A 15,680-nucleotide genomic window follows, 5' to 3' on the forward strand; every position below is an offset into this window, starting at 1 on the left:
TGTGCATTAGTTTCTAAAATTATTAGTATTTAATTAGCTATTAGAGTTAATAATAGTGTTGTACTCAAAAGGTAGTTGTGAGGGTTGAATGTATTAACTTTTGTGAAGTTCGTTTATAGCCTTGCATAACATAAACACCAACCAATGTGAGCTATTATTTATTTTCCTAGTAATTTATAATTCTTGCCAATGGAGGTCGTTAAAACTAGCTTTATGTACACTTTCTAGTAGGAGTCGGTGTATTTGAAATTGTCATGTCCCCCGAAATGTACAAAAACTCCTTTTGGTTAACTCACATTCCTCCTGTTCTTCCCGTACAATCTCTGCATGTATTTGCTTATGAGTGCTTCAAGTGTGTATTTTGAAGGAATATTTTTCACTTCAGTCTTGACATGGGGGGCATGTTTGTATGTCTGATAGATGCCTGTCATGTGTCGGGGAGCCCTCCTTAGTAACGGCCCACCATGTTCAGGGAGCTTCAGGGAGTCCCCTCTGGAGAAAGGGACATCACAGTCTTAGCAGAGGACACAGACGTTCAGAGGTCTGTGCATTGCGCCAGGGGCTGAAAGAAGCTCAGCATGTCTGCAGTTTTGAGCGAATGTGGAAGTGGGGATCAGAGAGGGCAGGAGGAGGTCCCTGACCGTGATAGACTGGTGAAGTGGGTGACCGTATCAGTTATGTCCCAATGGGGACACTTTGCAGGGTATAAGACAACAGATTGGTAGTGTCCAAAGAGAGCTGGGTTGGGTCCCACTGCTTGTAAGCCACGTTAAGGAATTTGGGGTTTATTCCAAAGGGCACGTGGTTGGTGTATCCTTGTGGCATTCTAGAAGCCGGATTATAAAGTTATGTTATCTGAGCCTTACCTTTAAGAAAAGGTTGTGACAGGACAACTAAATCTCTGTGCCCTAGTGGTCTAGTCTACTTTGTGTACTTTGTAGAATTCCTTCACTTGGGATCATTGCTTCTGCCATCACACTGAAGAGCACAGTTTAGATAAGGAATTTTAGAACTTTAAAAAAATTTTTTTTCTAATGTTTATTTGTGAGAGAGTGCGAGTGGGGGAGGGGCAGAGAGAAAGGGAGACACAGGATTTGAAGCAGGCTCCAGGCTCTGAGCTGTCAGCACGGAGCCCGATGTGGGGCCGGAACCCACGAACCGTGAGATCATGACCTGAGCTGAAGTCAGACGCTTAACCACCTGAGCCACCCAGGCACTCCAAAACGTTTTTTAAAAATGTGTGTGTGTCCATAATATATTTTGGGGAGCTAGCCTGTTGCCTTTTCACATTAAAGGGAGTGGGCTTAAGATTATACTACTGGTTGGAGATGGATATTAGATCAGAATTTCTTTTTATTGGTCGAATCACAATCTGGCTCTCAGTGAACTGACTTAGATCTCTTGAACACTGCCTGAAGCAGCTAACATTTATGTACCACTTAGTATGCGCTGGGCGCAGTTTGAAGAACATTTGATCCTAGTCACAACCCTGTTAATGTTACCCCCGTTTCACAGATGAGAAAATTTAAGGCTCTGAAACCGTCTTGCGTAGCAGGGTCACCAAGCCCGTAAGTAACGAAGCGTGGATCCAAGTCGAGATCTCCTGGCTCCGGAGACAGTGCATAACCGGCAGGCTGTGCTACCCTCCCATGTGAGCCGTGTGACTAGTAGCATCCGGCGTCGGGAGAAACTTGGGACTATGTTTATATTGGGATCGTGTAAAGGTTTTCACGATGGTCTTTCTGTTTTACAGCCTCCAAAAGTATGTTCGGGAACAGATTCTGTTAGCAGTAGCAGTCATTGTAAAACGAGGATCCTTAGATAAATCAATTGACTGCAAAAGCATCTTTCATGAAGTCAGCCAGTTGATAAGTAGTGGCAATCCCACTGTGGTAAGTGTGCTATCTGTATTTATAAAGAGTTAAAATTTTTATTCTGTATTTTGCAGATAACACAGCAATACTAACGTCTACATTAGAGAAAAAGTGCACAGCCTGAGAATCGAGCAGTTTTCATTCGTTCGTGTTTTCTTTTAGTCCCTTTTTATACGTTCACGTACTCTAGATGTAATGGACTTTGTTTTTTCGTTTGATTCTGTTTTTCCATGTTGCCAGTGTTCACAGTCATCATTATAATGGTGTAAAATACTATAAGCTAACACACCGTAATATATGCAACCATTTCTTTTCCTCCATTTTAATAAGCCTTCGACAACTGCTAGTGATAATAGAGATGTTTGAATAAAGTGACACGTAACGTAACGGATTATTTCGCGTTGCTACAGTAATGGGCTAAGGTATACTTGGGCTGCCTACCAGGTGTTAAGTGAACAAATTTGAGAACCATTGTCCGTGATGGAATTACTCTGGAGAGCCCGTTTTCCCCCCTTTCAATCTCCTGTCTGCCTTTTGAGAACTAGTCGTGCCTAGGAGAGTGACTGGTGGTAGTGCCTCTTCAGAGTTGGAGCTGGTGTTGAGTGATCAGCTGTGGTCCTGGGGAGAACTGTGGACTGTTAATCAGCTGAAGGATACTGTGGGATTGGAAATGGTAATACCTGGCTGTCCTGATTTTCAGGTCTTAAATCTTTAAATGTTTTGGGTAGTTTTTTTCATTCTCCCAGTTTCTTTTCTTTAATCATTTGGAAGATAGCTGTGTGCGACTGTGCACCTTACGACTCTTTATGAATTACTTTACCTCTTTCAGTGGCCCCTCAGTGAGCGGTGTGAGTTTAATAATTAACTTGACAGTTTGAGGATAGGTTGCAGGTACATTTTTGGAGGAGCCCACGCAGCGTCCCTTCATTTCCATAGTGTGTTGGTCCTCCTGCCCCGCACACCTGTACCACCAGCAGACCCGCACCCTCCTCTTTCTCTAGCCATCTGCCCTCCAGTCTGGCTGATGTAGGAGGGTCTCACCCAAAGGACCACGGAAGCGAGTTGTCAGGATTTTGGACCTTCCTCTACATACCCAAAGTATGTTTTGTTTTTCCTTTGGAATATGCCAGGGGTCATATATCTATTCTTTTTTTCCGTATCATCTTTATTGAGGAATAATTTACATGTATTACCATATCCATTGAAGATGTACATTTCTAGGAGTCAAGATACAGAACATTTCTTTCTTTAAAAAAAAAAAAAAAAAAATTATGTGAGTACTCTCTTATATCTAATGTGGGGCTCGAGCCGACAACCCTGAGACCGGAGACCCAGTCACATGCTCCTCCAGCTGAGCCAGCTGGGCGCCCCAGAGCATTTCTATTCCTGTTTTGATTTTTAATTGTACAGATATTGTGTTGTTTGCCATTTTGGTGGCAGATTTCTTCAAGAGTACTGCTCTCCGATAGAATTTTCTGTTTTGATGTGAATGTTCTAGATCTGTACTCCAATATGTCAGCACTGTGCCAGGCACGTGTGGCTTTTGAGCATTTGAAGTGTGGCTGGTGTGACTGAGGAACTGAATGTTTAATTTTAATTTCTTTTTTAACTGAAATTCAAACAGCCATACGTAGCTAGTGGCAATCATATTGGACAGTGCAGTTCTAGACACTTTGATACTCTGAAGGTCTAATTTTTATGTCTGTTTTTTTTCTGTTTTTGTCTTTTTCACTTAATCTTAGTATTTAGTTGTTTGCATAAAGTAACAACTTTCAAAACGTGCGTGTTTTGGGGCTCCTGGCTGGCTCAGTGGGGCAAGTGACTCCTGATCTTGGGGTTGTGGGTTTGAGACCACGTTGGGTGTGGAGATTACTTAAAAACTTAAAAAAGAAAGAAAGTAAAAACGTGCATGTTTGAGTCATTGTGTGTTAGGAGTCATTTTGGCTTTGTTTTGTGTAGTGAGAAGCTCCCTTGAAAATAGTCCTCAAGGTTCCATTTAAAATTTTTAGATAAAAGTGATTGGGAAGCTACTTTTTACTTCTGTTAATCTTGTTAGTAGGCACGGTATCCATTTCTGATGAAGAGCTTTGCTCTTGACATGCTGGTGCCTCAGGGTTACCTACATCAGTTGCATAATGGCAGTCTTGTTATCTGCATGGATTTTTGTTAGCATTTGTTGCCTGATTAATGGCCATGGCCAATGGTGGCTGTCGTTGATGCTTGAAGGAAAAGCAAGTGGAGATAAGTAGCCAGAAGTAGTAGGGAAAAGGTTTGGAACTGAGGCTGCTACTGAGAGATGTTATCCTAGCCCCTTACTGTTCTGAATCAAGTTACTCTTCCTATTTTAGATTCTACTTAAGGACATACTGTTTCATTTGCCAATCTGCAGTAAAGGAGTTTGCTTCATTGTGGCTGACCAGGATTTAAACTTTAGGAACTTAACTAGTAATTCTGAGATCTATACGTTTATGACTAATGCTCTTTCCCTGGTTAGTTTGGCGATCACATCAGCTGGGATTTCAGCGTTAAGGAAGAATTTCTGTGGCTTGTCCTCATCCCCCACAAGTAGCTTTATGGCTCCGGACGCCGAAGGCAAAGGATCAAGAGTCCCTTGCCTCTCAGGAATGAACACATTCTCAGGAATTGTGTTCTTCCCTTTCTTTCCCCTTGGGGAGTTTGACCCACCACAGAAAGTAGTCCCAGTGCAACCTGGCATTTGGATCTTTTTGAGTCACTGAAATAACTGATGTTTTGACAATGATAGAACAGATGTAACTCTTGAGTTAGGAAAGATTTTGTCCTGTTCACGGTGCATACACTCTGAGAATAGTGGATAGATTTAATATCCTCATGAAATATTCCAAAACAAAGTTTTTTTTGTTTTATTTATTTTTTTTTTTAAATTTTTTTTTTTCAACTTTTTTTTATTTATTTTTGGGACAGAGAGAGACAGAGCATGAACCGGGGAGGGGCAGAGAGAGAGGGAGACACAGAATCGGAAACAGGCTCCAGGCTCCGAGCCATCAGCCCAGAGCCTGACGCGGGGCTCGAACTCACGGACCGCGAGATCGTGACCTGGCTGAAGTCGGACGCTTAACCGACTGCGCCACCCAGGCGCCCCAAGTTTTTTTTGTTTTAAGTTGACTTTCTACTAGCAGGGTTAAGAACTTTTATAGTTGTAGAGAATGTGTAGTGGGAGATAGAATTTAATTTCAAGTTTGCTGGATGAATTTACATCAGGGAGCATGCTGAAACATTTAACTAGAAAAGTACTTTCACGCTTACCCAGCAGGTGAAATGCCCGTGTGGCAAAAGGCCACCGTGTGGCCGTCCCTACTTGTCTTTGCCCAGCAGCTTGAAACTAGCTCATTCGGCAGATCTGAAACAATGAGGTTACGGACCAGTAAAACATTTTGCTATGTATACTTCTCTGTTTTCTTCTGAGACCATTAAGTTTGTGGGAATGCTTTAAGAATGTACTTAAGATTTTCTTAGTCTCAGAGACATGAATACCAGTGGGAGAATGTTTGATTTAAAAGAGTTTGAGAGAGAGTTGGAGGGGCAGAGAGAGAGGGAGAGGGAAAATGAGAGAGAGAGAGAGAATGAATGAATGAATGAATGAATGAAGAGAATGAATTCCAAGCAGGCTCTGCACTGTCAGCACAGAGCTGGATGTGGGGCTCAAAGTCACAAACCATGAAATCTTAACTGACTGAACCATCCAGGTGCCCCTGAAATTTTCTTTATACGGGTGATTTTAAGAGAAGAGATTTTAAGAAGAGATAAATGACTGACGGTTTTCGACAGATGAAAGGGTTGACCTTATGAATTACTAAGTTAGGTAAGTAACTTTCCCATCATACCTCTTCTAGAATAATGCTCCCATCTACCTTCATTGGTCAGAAACTGTTTGTAGTCTGGCTCTCCCTCTTCCCTTTCTAAGAGTATATTTTTTTGGTGGCCCATCCCCTTGTCTAGTGTAAAGTACATGTGCAAATAAGTTTAGGGGCAGTAGAGTGTAACAGAACACCGATTCTGATTTTGGATTCACATTTAGGCGTAAATCCCATCCATCTCTGCCATTTACTACCTTACTAACCTGTACAAATTATTTACCATCTCTAGGCTCTGCTTTGCTAATACTGTTTGTCAAACACATTTAATAATGTCCATGTCTGGGGCTCCCCAGATGAGGCAAGGCAATGTTAAGTGCATTTAGTGAGCATTCAGTGAGCGTGCGTTTCACTTCTGTGGCAGCCTAACACCCTTTGGCTTGTAGAACTTTGGGACACACGCTACGTTACGTCACTTCTTTTTCTGTCAGGTAATATTTTAAGTATTAAAATCAGAAGAAAGTGTTCATGCTTTTATTCATGAGTGGAAAGTGCATTTTTTAAAAATACATGTAACCAACATAATAACTTTTCGTTTAAATGCTTTAAGTTTCTTACAGTGTTTGTTCTTCACAGATAGTTTTATGGGAAAATACTGATTCATAAAGCATTTCCTAAGGAGGTTATATTTTTAAATATGGTACATTTTCCAGGTATCATGATATATTTTCAGAGTAATTGTGTTTGTGCAATTATTAAATAATAGGTCGTTTCGTGCGTGTCTTTGTGGACAGGCTGTTTTCCTTCTGTGGTTATAAAAGTTGCCGTGGTTACCTCATCATACTTCGTACTAATGTCAGACCTGCTCTACTAATTTGAGAGGGATAGAAATGGAGACTTTACTTCCTAAGAAAATTAGCTAAATTTTTTATTTTAAATTAACATTTAAGCTGAGTTTTTCACCTATTTCACGCTTATTTCCTTTGAAAGTACTAGGTGTATATTAAATCACTTTTAAAGCTCTTTAATTTAGTATTTAAGCCTCTTGTCTTCCTCTTTCCTGTGCTAGAGAGAAGTGGGTGAGAAATTCACTTGTCTACAGCAGTGCTGCCCCTGGATGTGATAGCCAACCTAATCTCTCTTATCACAAGTCTCATTGATGTTTGCTTAGAAGAGCAGCTGGAAGTCTGCTTTATGTATGGCAACCTTTCATAAAGTTTATTCTTGGTAATAAATCTCCTGGGGTAAGAGCCAGGCTATTATAAGAGACAGTCCTCTCTCTGAACAAGAGTGTTTTATTTTGTCAGCTGGAGTTAGTGTTTGAATATCTTGTGCTTGTGACAGTAAGCTGATGAGTAAGGCAAGCCATTTCTGAAGGGTATTTTTTCACTGTCATGAAATTAATGGCTTTCACTAGAAATGAGAATGCTGCTATAGGACTTGTAATGCGAAGACAACAGTTAAGTTAGTGAATTGTGAATTTCCAGTACTTAAGTGAAAGAAAACATACTAAAACTCATTTATAACTTTGAGACCTCATTGAATGTCTTCTATTTGTTTTACATATTTAAATTTTCATTTTGAAATTCACAAGTGCTAAAAGAATAGCAAACACATCATGGATTCGTTTTCCACTTTCCTTTTGTTAATAGAGTGTTAGGCATAGAGGTAAATGTTGATTCATTAATCCAACTAAGATTTACTGAGCATCTACTACATTGCTTTAGTGATGCTTCAGTTATGGCTTTCTTTTTTCTAATTGTAAGTTTTCTTGTGACTTTAATTTCGTAGAATGTAGATAATCAAGAAGTGGGACCAGAAAAGCCAAAATAGGTGTTTTTTTATGATAATGATAAAAATACTGTTGTTTCACCTTCTCACTTCATAAGCTGCTACATATATATAATACTTTTACCTGCATTATCTAATGGGAACCTTTGGACAATCATATGAATTAGGTGGGGCAGAGGGTATTAACTCCCCTTATAGATGAGAAAACTGAGGCCAGGATAGATGAAGCGGTTTGCTCCCAGTTACTTGAGGTGGTAAATTTTGGACCATTAGAACCCATATTTTCCGACTCCTTTGTCAAAACAGTAAGAGCCTTGGACTAAGCCTCTAGAAAGTCATGTAGAGTATTTTAATTTAGAATTTCTTTTGGACATAGTTGTAGTACATTTTATTACGTGGTTTCTAGCACGTTGAAAACGACAGTGATCACTTCGGGGCTGCTCGTCAGTGCTGGTCAGATTGCTGGCCACAGCGAGTGGTGGACACCAGCAAAGAAACCGGAGCAAACATACAACAAAAAGCACGGGACTCCGGTGCACTTTGTCAAGGGGCGTGAAGCCTCATACATTTTAGTAGACAGATTCCAAGTCTTTGCTTGATTCCAACATCATGTAATAATTGCCTTAGAAATAATAATTTTGGAAAAATTTACTTGGAGGAAGTTGCATTAAAAATGTTTGCTGGGGGGCGCCTGGGTGGCTCAGTCGGTTGAGCGTCCGACTTCGGCTCAGGTCACGATCTCACCATCTGTGAGTTCGAGCCCCGCGTCGGGCTCTGTGTTGACAACTCAGAGCCTGGAGCCTGCTTTCGATTCTGTGTCTCCCTCCCCCTCTGTCCCTAACCCACTCGCATTCTGTCTCTGTCTCTCTCAAAAATAAATAAATGTTAAAAAAGTTTGTTTAAAAAAAAAATGTTTGTTGGCTGTATTTGGAAAATTAACAGATATTAACTTAATTCTCTATAATCTGGGGTAAATGAAGCATTGCTATGTTAACCTCTTACACTTCTAAGATTTGTACTAATGGTATTTTATACTGGTCTAATCGCTGTTTGCTTTGGTCTGACAGTCTTAGTATACTCCTCATCAATCAACTTTGATCTGATTTCATTGAAATTCACCACTCTAAATTATTCACAACAGCTTTTGTTTCTGACCCTCTTAAGTATCAGAGTCTCTGTCTCAAGTACAGAAAGAATATCTAACCCTGACTATGACAGAGTGCAGAGAGGCAGCACTTGAGGGTACCGATCAGTAGAGGGGGAGTTAAGAGGTAATGCACTTGGGATGACCATTGAGACCGAAAAGTCTGAAGGAAGCAGACAGGGACCTTCTACAAGGGTAAGAAAAACAAAAATTTGTGATCTTTCAGAGGCAGATTTGATGCCCCCCCTCCGGCCCTTTCCTCTGTTTCTTTGTCCTGAGAAGGAGCTGTCCTCTTTTTTTCCCATAGGATTTCAGTTTTGGCTTGCTTCCCTAGCTGTCTTCATTACAGTGCAATGCACCTACTGTGAAGGTAACTTGACTGTAATGAGATTTGGTTGATAATCAAACACTGAAAATGAGTAACCATATTGGGAATTGAGTCCTGGGCACTGTGATATGTGGTCTGTGAATAGGGAGAAATACTGTGTTGACATGTGTCGCAGTGCTTTGTTCTCAGTGCTTAGTTACCCATTGTTCTCCAGGAATCTCTGTTAAGTTGGCCCCATTGAGCCGTAGTGCTATGGGATATTGAATGTTTATGATGCTAATCTCAAATCCTTACAGGACTTCCAAATTAAGGAGCAGTAAAACAAATCTTTTAATGATGAGACTGTCTTACTGAATTATGGTTCTTTGAAAGCTGGTAATTTTAGGTACGCTAACACCAGAATATTTGGTTTCTGGTATACTTGTAACCATGCTGCATAATTTATTTTTATGTATTTCTTATGTCTTTGGCAGTAATTTGAAAAGAACTTACTTTTAAAAATTTGTCTTTTTATTTCAAAAGTGGAAAACAATACATAGAGGTTGCTAGAAATGGCATATAAATGATGTATACCTATGTATTAAAAATTAGAAAGCTGTGAACAAGTGTTTACAGTAATAATCTCAGGATGGTAGGATTGTGGGCAGCTTCCTTTGTACTTTTCTGTACTTTCTAGTTTTTCTAAGATTAAGATCTTTTTATGGGCAAAAGTTAAAAACAAAATATTCTTATGTTCGGAGAACTGAGTCTATATATAGTAAGACTGTTTTATTCTTAATTATCATGTGTTAAGAATATACTTTCTTTTGTGGGTGAATTTTACTTCATCAGTGTGAAAGTTTGCTGTCTTGGAGAGATGGTCTTTATTGCCACTCACGAAGCCTTCCCATCCCACTGAGGGCTCCTTGTTTGTGTCATGAGGTTGTAGTTAAAAGAGACTTATTTTTAAAACGTCTTCCTTTTTCTGAGCAGCATTAACCCCAGAAAGTCCTCAGCTCTCATTGCTCCTGCCCTTTTTCTTCACTCATTTTTTTCCTATCTTGACTTAAAACACATGCGTGTATTCTTAGGAAGTGTTTATTTCACATAAAAATGAAGCTTCATCGTGAGCATGTATTTCATTAATTAGAGTTGTGTTATTGAAAATTTGCATGTGGTCATAGTTAAAAAATATGCCATTTGGTGGTGAATAGAGGTTGACACAGTTTGTGGTAAATTACTTGTGGAAAATTACGCAGATAATAATCTATTTGTAAGAGCGATAAGTTTGTGTTTACTGAGAGCTTCTGGGTTCATAATATTCTATTCGCTGAAGTCTGACTTAGAAAGGAGAGAAAAGCCAAGGCTGAAAGATAGAAAATATAGGATGTTGTAAAATGTTTCCAGAATCAGGATCCATGTAATCCATTGTGTTAGAGCTCTCTGTGCGCTAATTTTTTGCTTTGAGTTTTATTAATTTGAATTTAATACCTACTTTCCCCCACTAAAGCCTAGGTATATTTAAAAATCTTAAGTTTTTAAAATGTTCATAGTTGGTTCCAGTGTTCAATGTATCTGTGAGGTTTTGATTGTTGGTACTTTAATCGTCAATCACCATTTTAAAAGAAAGCCATATTTTAAACTACAATTTTTTTAACTAAAAAAAGAAAAAAGAGGGAAGGTACAAGATGAATTTCTAAGATCCCTTTAATGTAAAATGAAGTGAGTATGTGACAGACTGTGTTCTCTGTAAGAGGCTCTTTAGTGCTTGGTTTCTCAGACCAGGTTTCTTCCTCATATGCCTGGGGCCATGCAGAGGCAGTTAAGCTTGTACACTTCTATTGATGATTTGGGGAAGGGAGGACGTTTTTATAATAAAAGAAATGTATATCTTGAAGTAAAGTTACAAAGAGAGAGAGTGTGTGTGTGTTTAAACTAAACCATGCGTATTAAGAGTACTTTTACCATTGTTGAAGGCAGCTTGGGCTATACCCGAGATTCCCGAGGGAATTTGCATATATTCTCTATTATTAAGCTTCCCTGGTGTGAAAAAGTCTAAAAACTGCTTGAATGTATGAGCTAGTGTGCCATCCATAAATATTAGTTATACAGACATGCATGTTTATTTTAGTTGAGATAAAGAGGCAGATAGGAATTTAATTCTTTTTACAGTTTTTAGAGGAAAGTCTCAGACATGTACAAAAATAGACATAGAGTATATTGGTCATCCATGTAATCATCCTTCATTCAGCGTTAGCAAATGTCAACTCATGCCATTAGGAATTTAATTTTATGTATATTTGCTAAGATTTGCCAAGATAAGCATCTGTAAGGTCAAGGTACTGACATCAGAAGCATTTCTGAACAAAGATGTTGCAGTTGGTGGGCGGGTAGAACTGTGTTCAGCTGTTGTATAAGCTCGCATAAATAGTATCATCTTGACTTTAATCTTTCGGTTGTTCAGAGGTAGTGTGCATATTTCTGTTTAACCCCTGGAAACTTGCCAAAATAATTTGTATCCTCTCCATCCTTGGCACCTTGACTCTAAATCTAAATAGTCTGTGAATAAAAGCAACAATTTGATATTAGGAGCCTGTTGGATAGAGCCATTAAAAACGACCATCTTCAGTGTTCATTTAAAAACCTTTTGTGAACTATTCCATTTAATGTTCTGGATGCTGTAAAATCTGTTTCATTTTTCATCTGTGCACTTTATAGACATGAGAACACAGACAGACCTGAATTCAAATCTCAGCTGGCCTTAATTACTTACCTCTCCAAATCTTACTTGTTCAACTGTAAATGGGGATATGGATTGTTGTGTGAAGTGAATGAAGTGGTACATTCAACATCGATAATCTTGAAATGTCATTTGCACTCTATGATTGAATACATGTATGTCCCGAGTTCAAGTCATAGACGGATTTGTATAACTGAAGTTGATTACTAGGCTACTTAGAAAGAAGAGCTGTCTGTACTTTGTCATGTCTAGTTTTCTGACTGGTAGGTGTAAGATCTAAAGATAGAAAATGTTCTTTAAACAAATGCTGTATTGAAGCAAAACATTGGGAGAAAATAATGCCTTACAGTTGTTTCTTATCAAATAATTACAGCAAACTTTGGCCTGTTCTATTCTAACTGCACTATTGAGCGAATTCTCAAGTTCAAGTAAAACTAGCAACATTGGACTCAGTATGGAATTCCATGGCAACTGCAAAAGAGTTTTTCAGGTATTGGTATTTTTGTTTTTACGTTTTATTAGATTGTTAATACAGTCTTTTCCTAATGGAGTAAGAACACTTATTTTGTCTAGTTGAGTGATGGCCTCTCCTTGAAGATTTGTGTTGCAATTTCATAGTATTTAGTAAAGGATAAAGGACGGAGTAGGATAGAGACTTGGTGCACATAGCTAACAATTTAAGATTTCTTGTTAATTCTAGTCTTTAAACAAAACAAAAAGGAAATACCACTCCAAACATCCTTAGATTAGTTACGCTGTTCTTACTGCGTTTAGATACAACTAATTCAATTGGTAGGACTCTGCTGGCCTTAAAATAGGCCTGGCAGAATGCCAACGAGGGCCATGTAGTTAAAATGTTATTGCAGATGGTGTGGGCTCTTTGTCTCATATGTATTGTTTGGCTCTGAAGTAAAGTTATGTGAAGGCATTGGCTTAAATCCGAGGGCTCTGCACCAAAGCAACTGACCCCCTCCAGCTCTGTAGTAGCTGTCAAAGACTCGACTTCTCGAGCATTTGTATTATAGTAGATGCGTTCCGACCGGTGTCACTGGAAAGCATACTGTGCTATAAATTATGAGCAGGCCTAAAAATGGAAAATTTTCTTAAGGAGGTAGTGGTTTCCATCGGAAATTTTAGGGGTTTTGTTTGTTTTATGGTTCTTAAATGGGAATACATTTTGAATAAGCTTTTGATCGAAAAATACGTGTGATTTATTTATTACAGGAAGAAGACCTTCGTCAGATCTTCATGCTAACAGTTGAAGTTCTTCAGGAATTCAGCAGGCGGGAAAACCTCAATGCTCAGATGTCTTCGGTATTTCAGCGTTACCTTGCCCTCGCCAATCAAGTCTTGAGCTGGAACTTTCTTCCTCCAAATTATATCCTTTTAACAACTGAATTGTGGTGATTTTCATAGATTACTTAATTATGGCTAAAAACGTTTTATCTTTGCAGGTTTGTAAAGCGCGTTGTTGAAAGAAAATACGCTTTTTTTAGAAATGGAATTTAATTTTTTTCTTTTTATAATATACAATGTAGTGGACGACTTACAAGATTTAAAATTTCATTCACAACTTTATAGAAAAGAGTTCAATAAATGAAAGCATTTAGTGGATAGTGGGGCTATTGCTAACTAAGGAATAGCAGTGTTTCTTAGGAAGGAAAAGGAAAAAGGTGGGAAGTGCATTTCTATCAAGAAACTGAATCATTTTCTCTGTGTAACATGTAATTACGTTGGATTTTTTTGGCTGACCTTAAAGACTAATTTTTCATGCTCTAATTTGATTTTTATGGATGATGATATTGTTCAAGTGTGGATAACAAGGTAAGTAATACGGTTATTCTTTGGTGACCTTTTTTAAAATAAAAATCTCAAACTTTTATTTCTAGCTAATTATTAGTAATATAAAATAAGTTTGAGTTACATTGTAGGTACATATATCTGCTTTTTAAAAAATCAGTTATTGAAGTAGAGAAATTTATATTTTATAAAGCAGGTTCTTAGTTTAAGGTTTATGATTTGCTTTCTAGAACATTTACTGCCTGTTGATAGATTGAAAGCAATACTATCTAGTGTCTCTTAATTTTTTCATAGCTGAATCACACAAATTCTTAGCTGATGTTAGGCAGATTACTTAAAGTCTCTGAGTCTCAGTTATTCCAAATATAAAATGGGGATATGGATAGTTAAGTGAATTTAATGTAGTAATACATTTAAAACTCTCAGGAGTTAGCTACTATTTATTGAGCTTGTAATAGCTTCTTTGAATAAAGAAGTTCATCAGCTAGCTGTCTGCGTTATGCTCTTTTTTTCTTGATCTGATATATAGGAAATCTAATCTGTTGTATGTGTCTTTAATCAGTCTCCTCCTGGGGACCTGGATGAGGGGGAGAGGGAATCTGTTTAGGAGAAAAAAGACGATAAGCAAACAGGAGATACGTATTCAGCCGTATCAGAGATTTAGGATGAGACCCCCTCTTTATCCCAACAGAGCCGAGGGTTGTTACATTCACATACATAGAGATCACCAAATGTTTTTAGCTGGTAAAATTTTAAATTTTAAAGGGGTCAGGTAGGGTGAAGTACAGTGTTTTCTTCTATTTTCAAGTTAATACATTCATGTAGTAGAAAACTAACTATGTGTTATATATAGGGTGTTGAGTCTGTGACTTAGACCCTGAGTTCTCCAGTTTTCTTTCCCCAAGGCAGTCCTAGTGAGCTGCTGCTTTATGGGGCAGAGCTCACAGTGATGGTAATTACTTTCCCTTTTTATCCTCGCTCTTTAATCATTTTTCTACAAGCAATTTATTTTATGTCTTCAGTATATTCTTTTTGGGGTTGTTAAAAGGCACATATTTTAAGCTTGCTTTTTAAAAAATTTCCCCTTTGAGTGTTGCAGTGTAAGTTTTGCTCCAGTTTTTGTTAGTAAGAGAAGGAAAGATGTTGAGAAACTTAGAGACAGATTTAAAAAGTAACAGACCATATGGAGCTATCAAAACATTAATTATAAATGTAGGGAAAATCAACAAAAGTTACACTGCATATATTGGAGCCAATTTTAAAGTCTCTGCTTTAGGGGGAAATGTAGTTGGCTGAAGAGTGACTGTTTTGTAGAGGGAAACAGTGCTCTGGGAGTTTGGAAACAAAGTTTGTCTAAAGATACACACACATAAAATATTTTTATAAAGTATTTAGATAAAGCTTTGGAAAACCTGTCATCTGAAAATAATAAGCACAGCTACAGTGTTCCCAAAGGAAGTAATTCCTTGTTTAAAGAAAAGTCAGTCTTCATCTTGACCTTTGGATATTCTGCTTCGTGACTTACAAATGAATTCTTTCGTGAGCGTAGTTCGCATAGTCGCCATTTGTTGGCTCCCTAGTCCTTCCTTTAAGTGGGTTCGCTTTAAGTGTAGGAGAAAGAGCATGGCACTGGAGTTAAACTAAGCTACATTTTCAGTGCTAATTAGACGGAATCAGTTTCACGGAATCCAATTCTGATATAATTTCTAATTTTGGGAATTTCTTGGTGATCTATTCAGTCAGTGGGGAGAGATTTGGATATTAAGCTTTGTACCTTTAAGAGGGCCTATAGAACAAGTTTAACCTAGTTATATGTATTAAGTGGATGGCTTTTTAGAAATGATTTATCTTTTAAGGTAGATGAGTAGCAAGTGGACCTTGTAAAATATGTATCTTATAGCATATATATATATATTAAAAAAATTTTTTTTTAATGTTTATTTTTGAAGGAAAGAGAGACAGAGTATGAGTGGGGGGAGGGTGGAGAGAGAGGGAGACGCAGAATCTGAATCAGGCTCCAGGCTTCAAGCTGTCAGCACAGAGCCTGATGTGGGGCTCGAATTCACGGACTGTGAGATCATGACCTGAGCTGAAGTTGGATGCTTAACAAACCGAGCCACCCAGGTGCCCCTGTATCAAATATATTTGATCATTTGCAATGATATCATGTTAAATGAGGCTGTATTAAATA

At 38.3% G+C, this 15,680-nt stretch overlaps 1 protein-coding gene across 5 annotated transcripts in view; it reads left to right on the plus strand.

Annotated features, from left to right (window-relative positions):
* The window catches only part of XPO4 (exportin 4), a 118,806-nt gene that overhangs the window by 37,551 nt on the left and 65,575 nt on the right, over positions 1-15,680 (plus strand). For all 5 annotated transcript variants that reach the window (XM_078447630.2, XM_060637554.3, XM_060637557.3 and 2 more), the window contains 3 exons: positions 1,754-1,892; positions 12,063-12,179; positions 12,914-13,067. In XM_078447630.2, coding sequence (XP_078303756.1) covers positions 1,754-1,892; positions 12,063-12,179; positions 12,914-13,067 — 410 coding nt within the window. The remainder of the gene's footprint in view (positions 1-1,753; positions 1,893-12,062; positions 12,180-12,913; positions 13,068-15,680) is intronic.

This window comes from Panthera onca, chromosome A1, assembly GCF_046562875.1.
Source record: "Panthera onca isolate mPanOnc1 chromosome A1, mPanOnc1 haplotype 2, whole genome shotgun sequence".
In the NCBI taxonomy this organism is placed as follows: Eukaryota; Metazoa; Chordata; class Mammalia; order Carnivora; family Felidae; genus Panthera; species Panthera onca.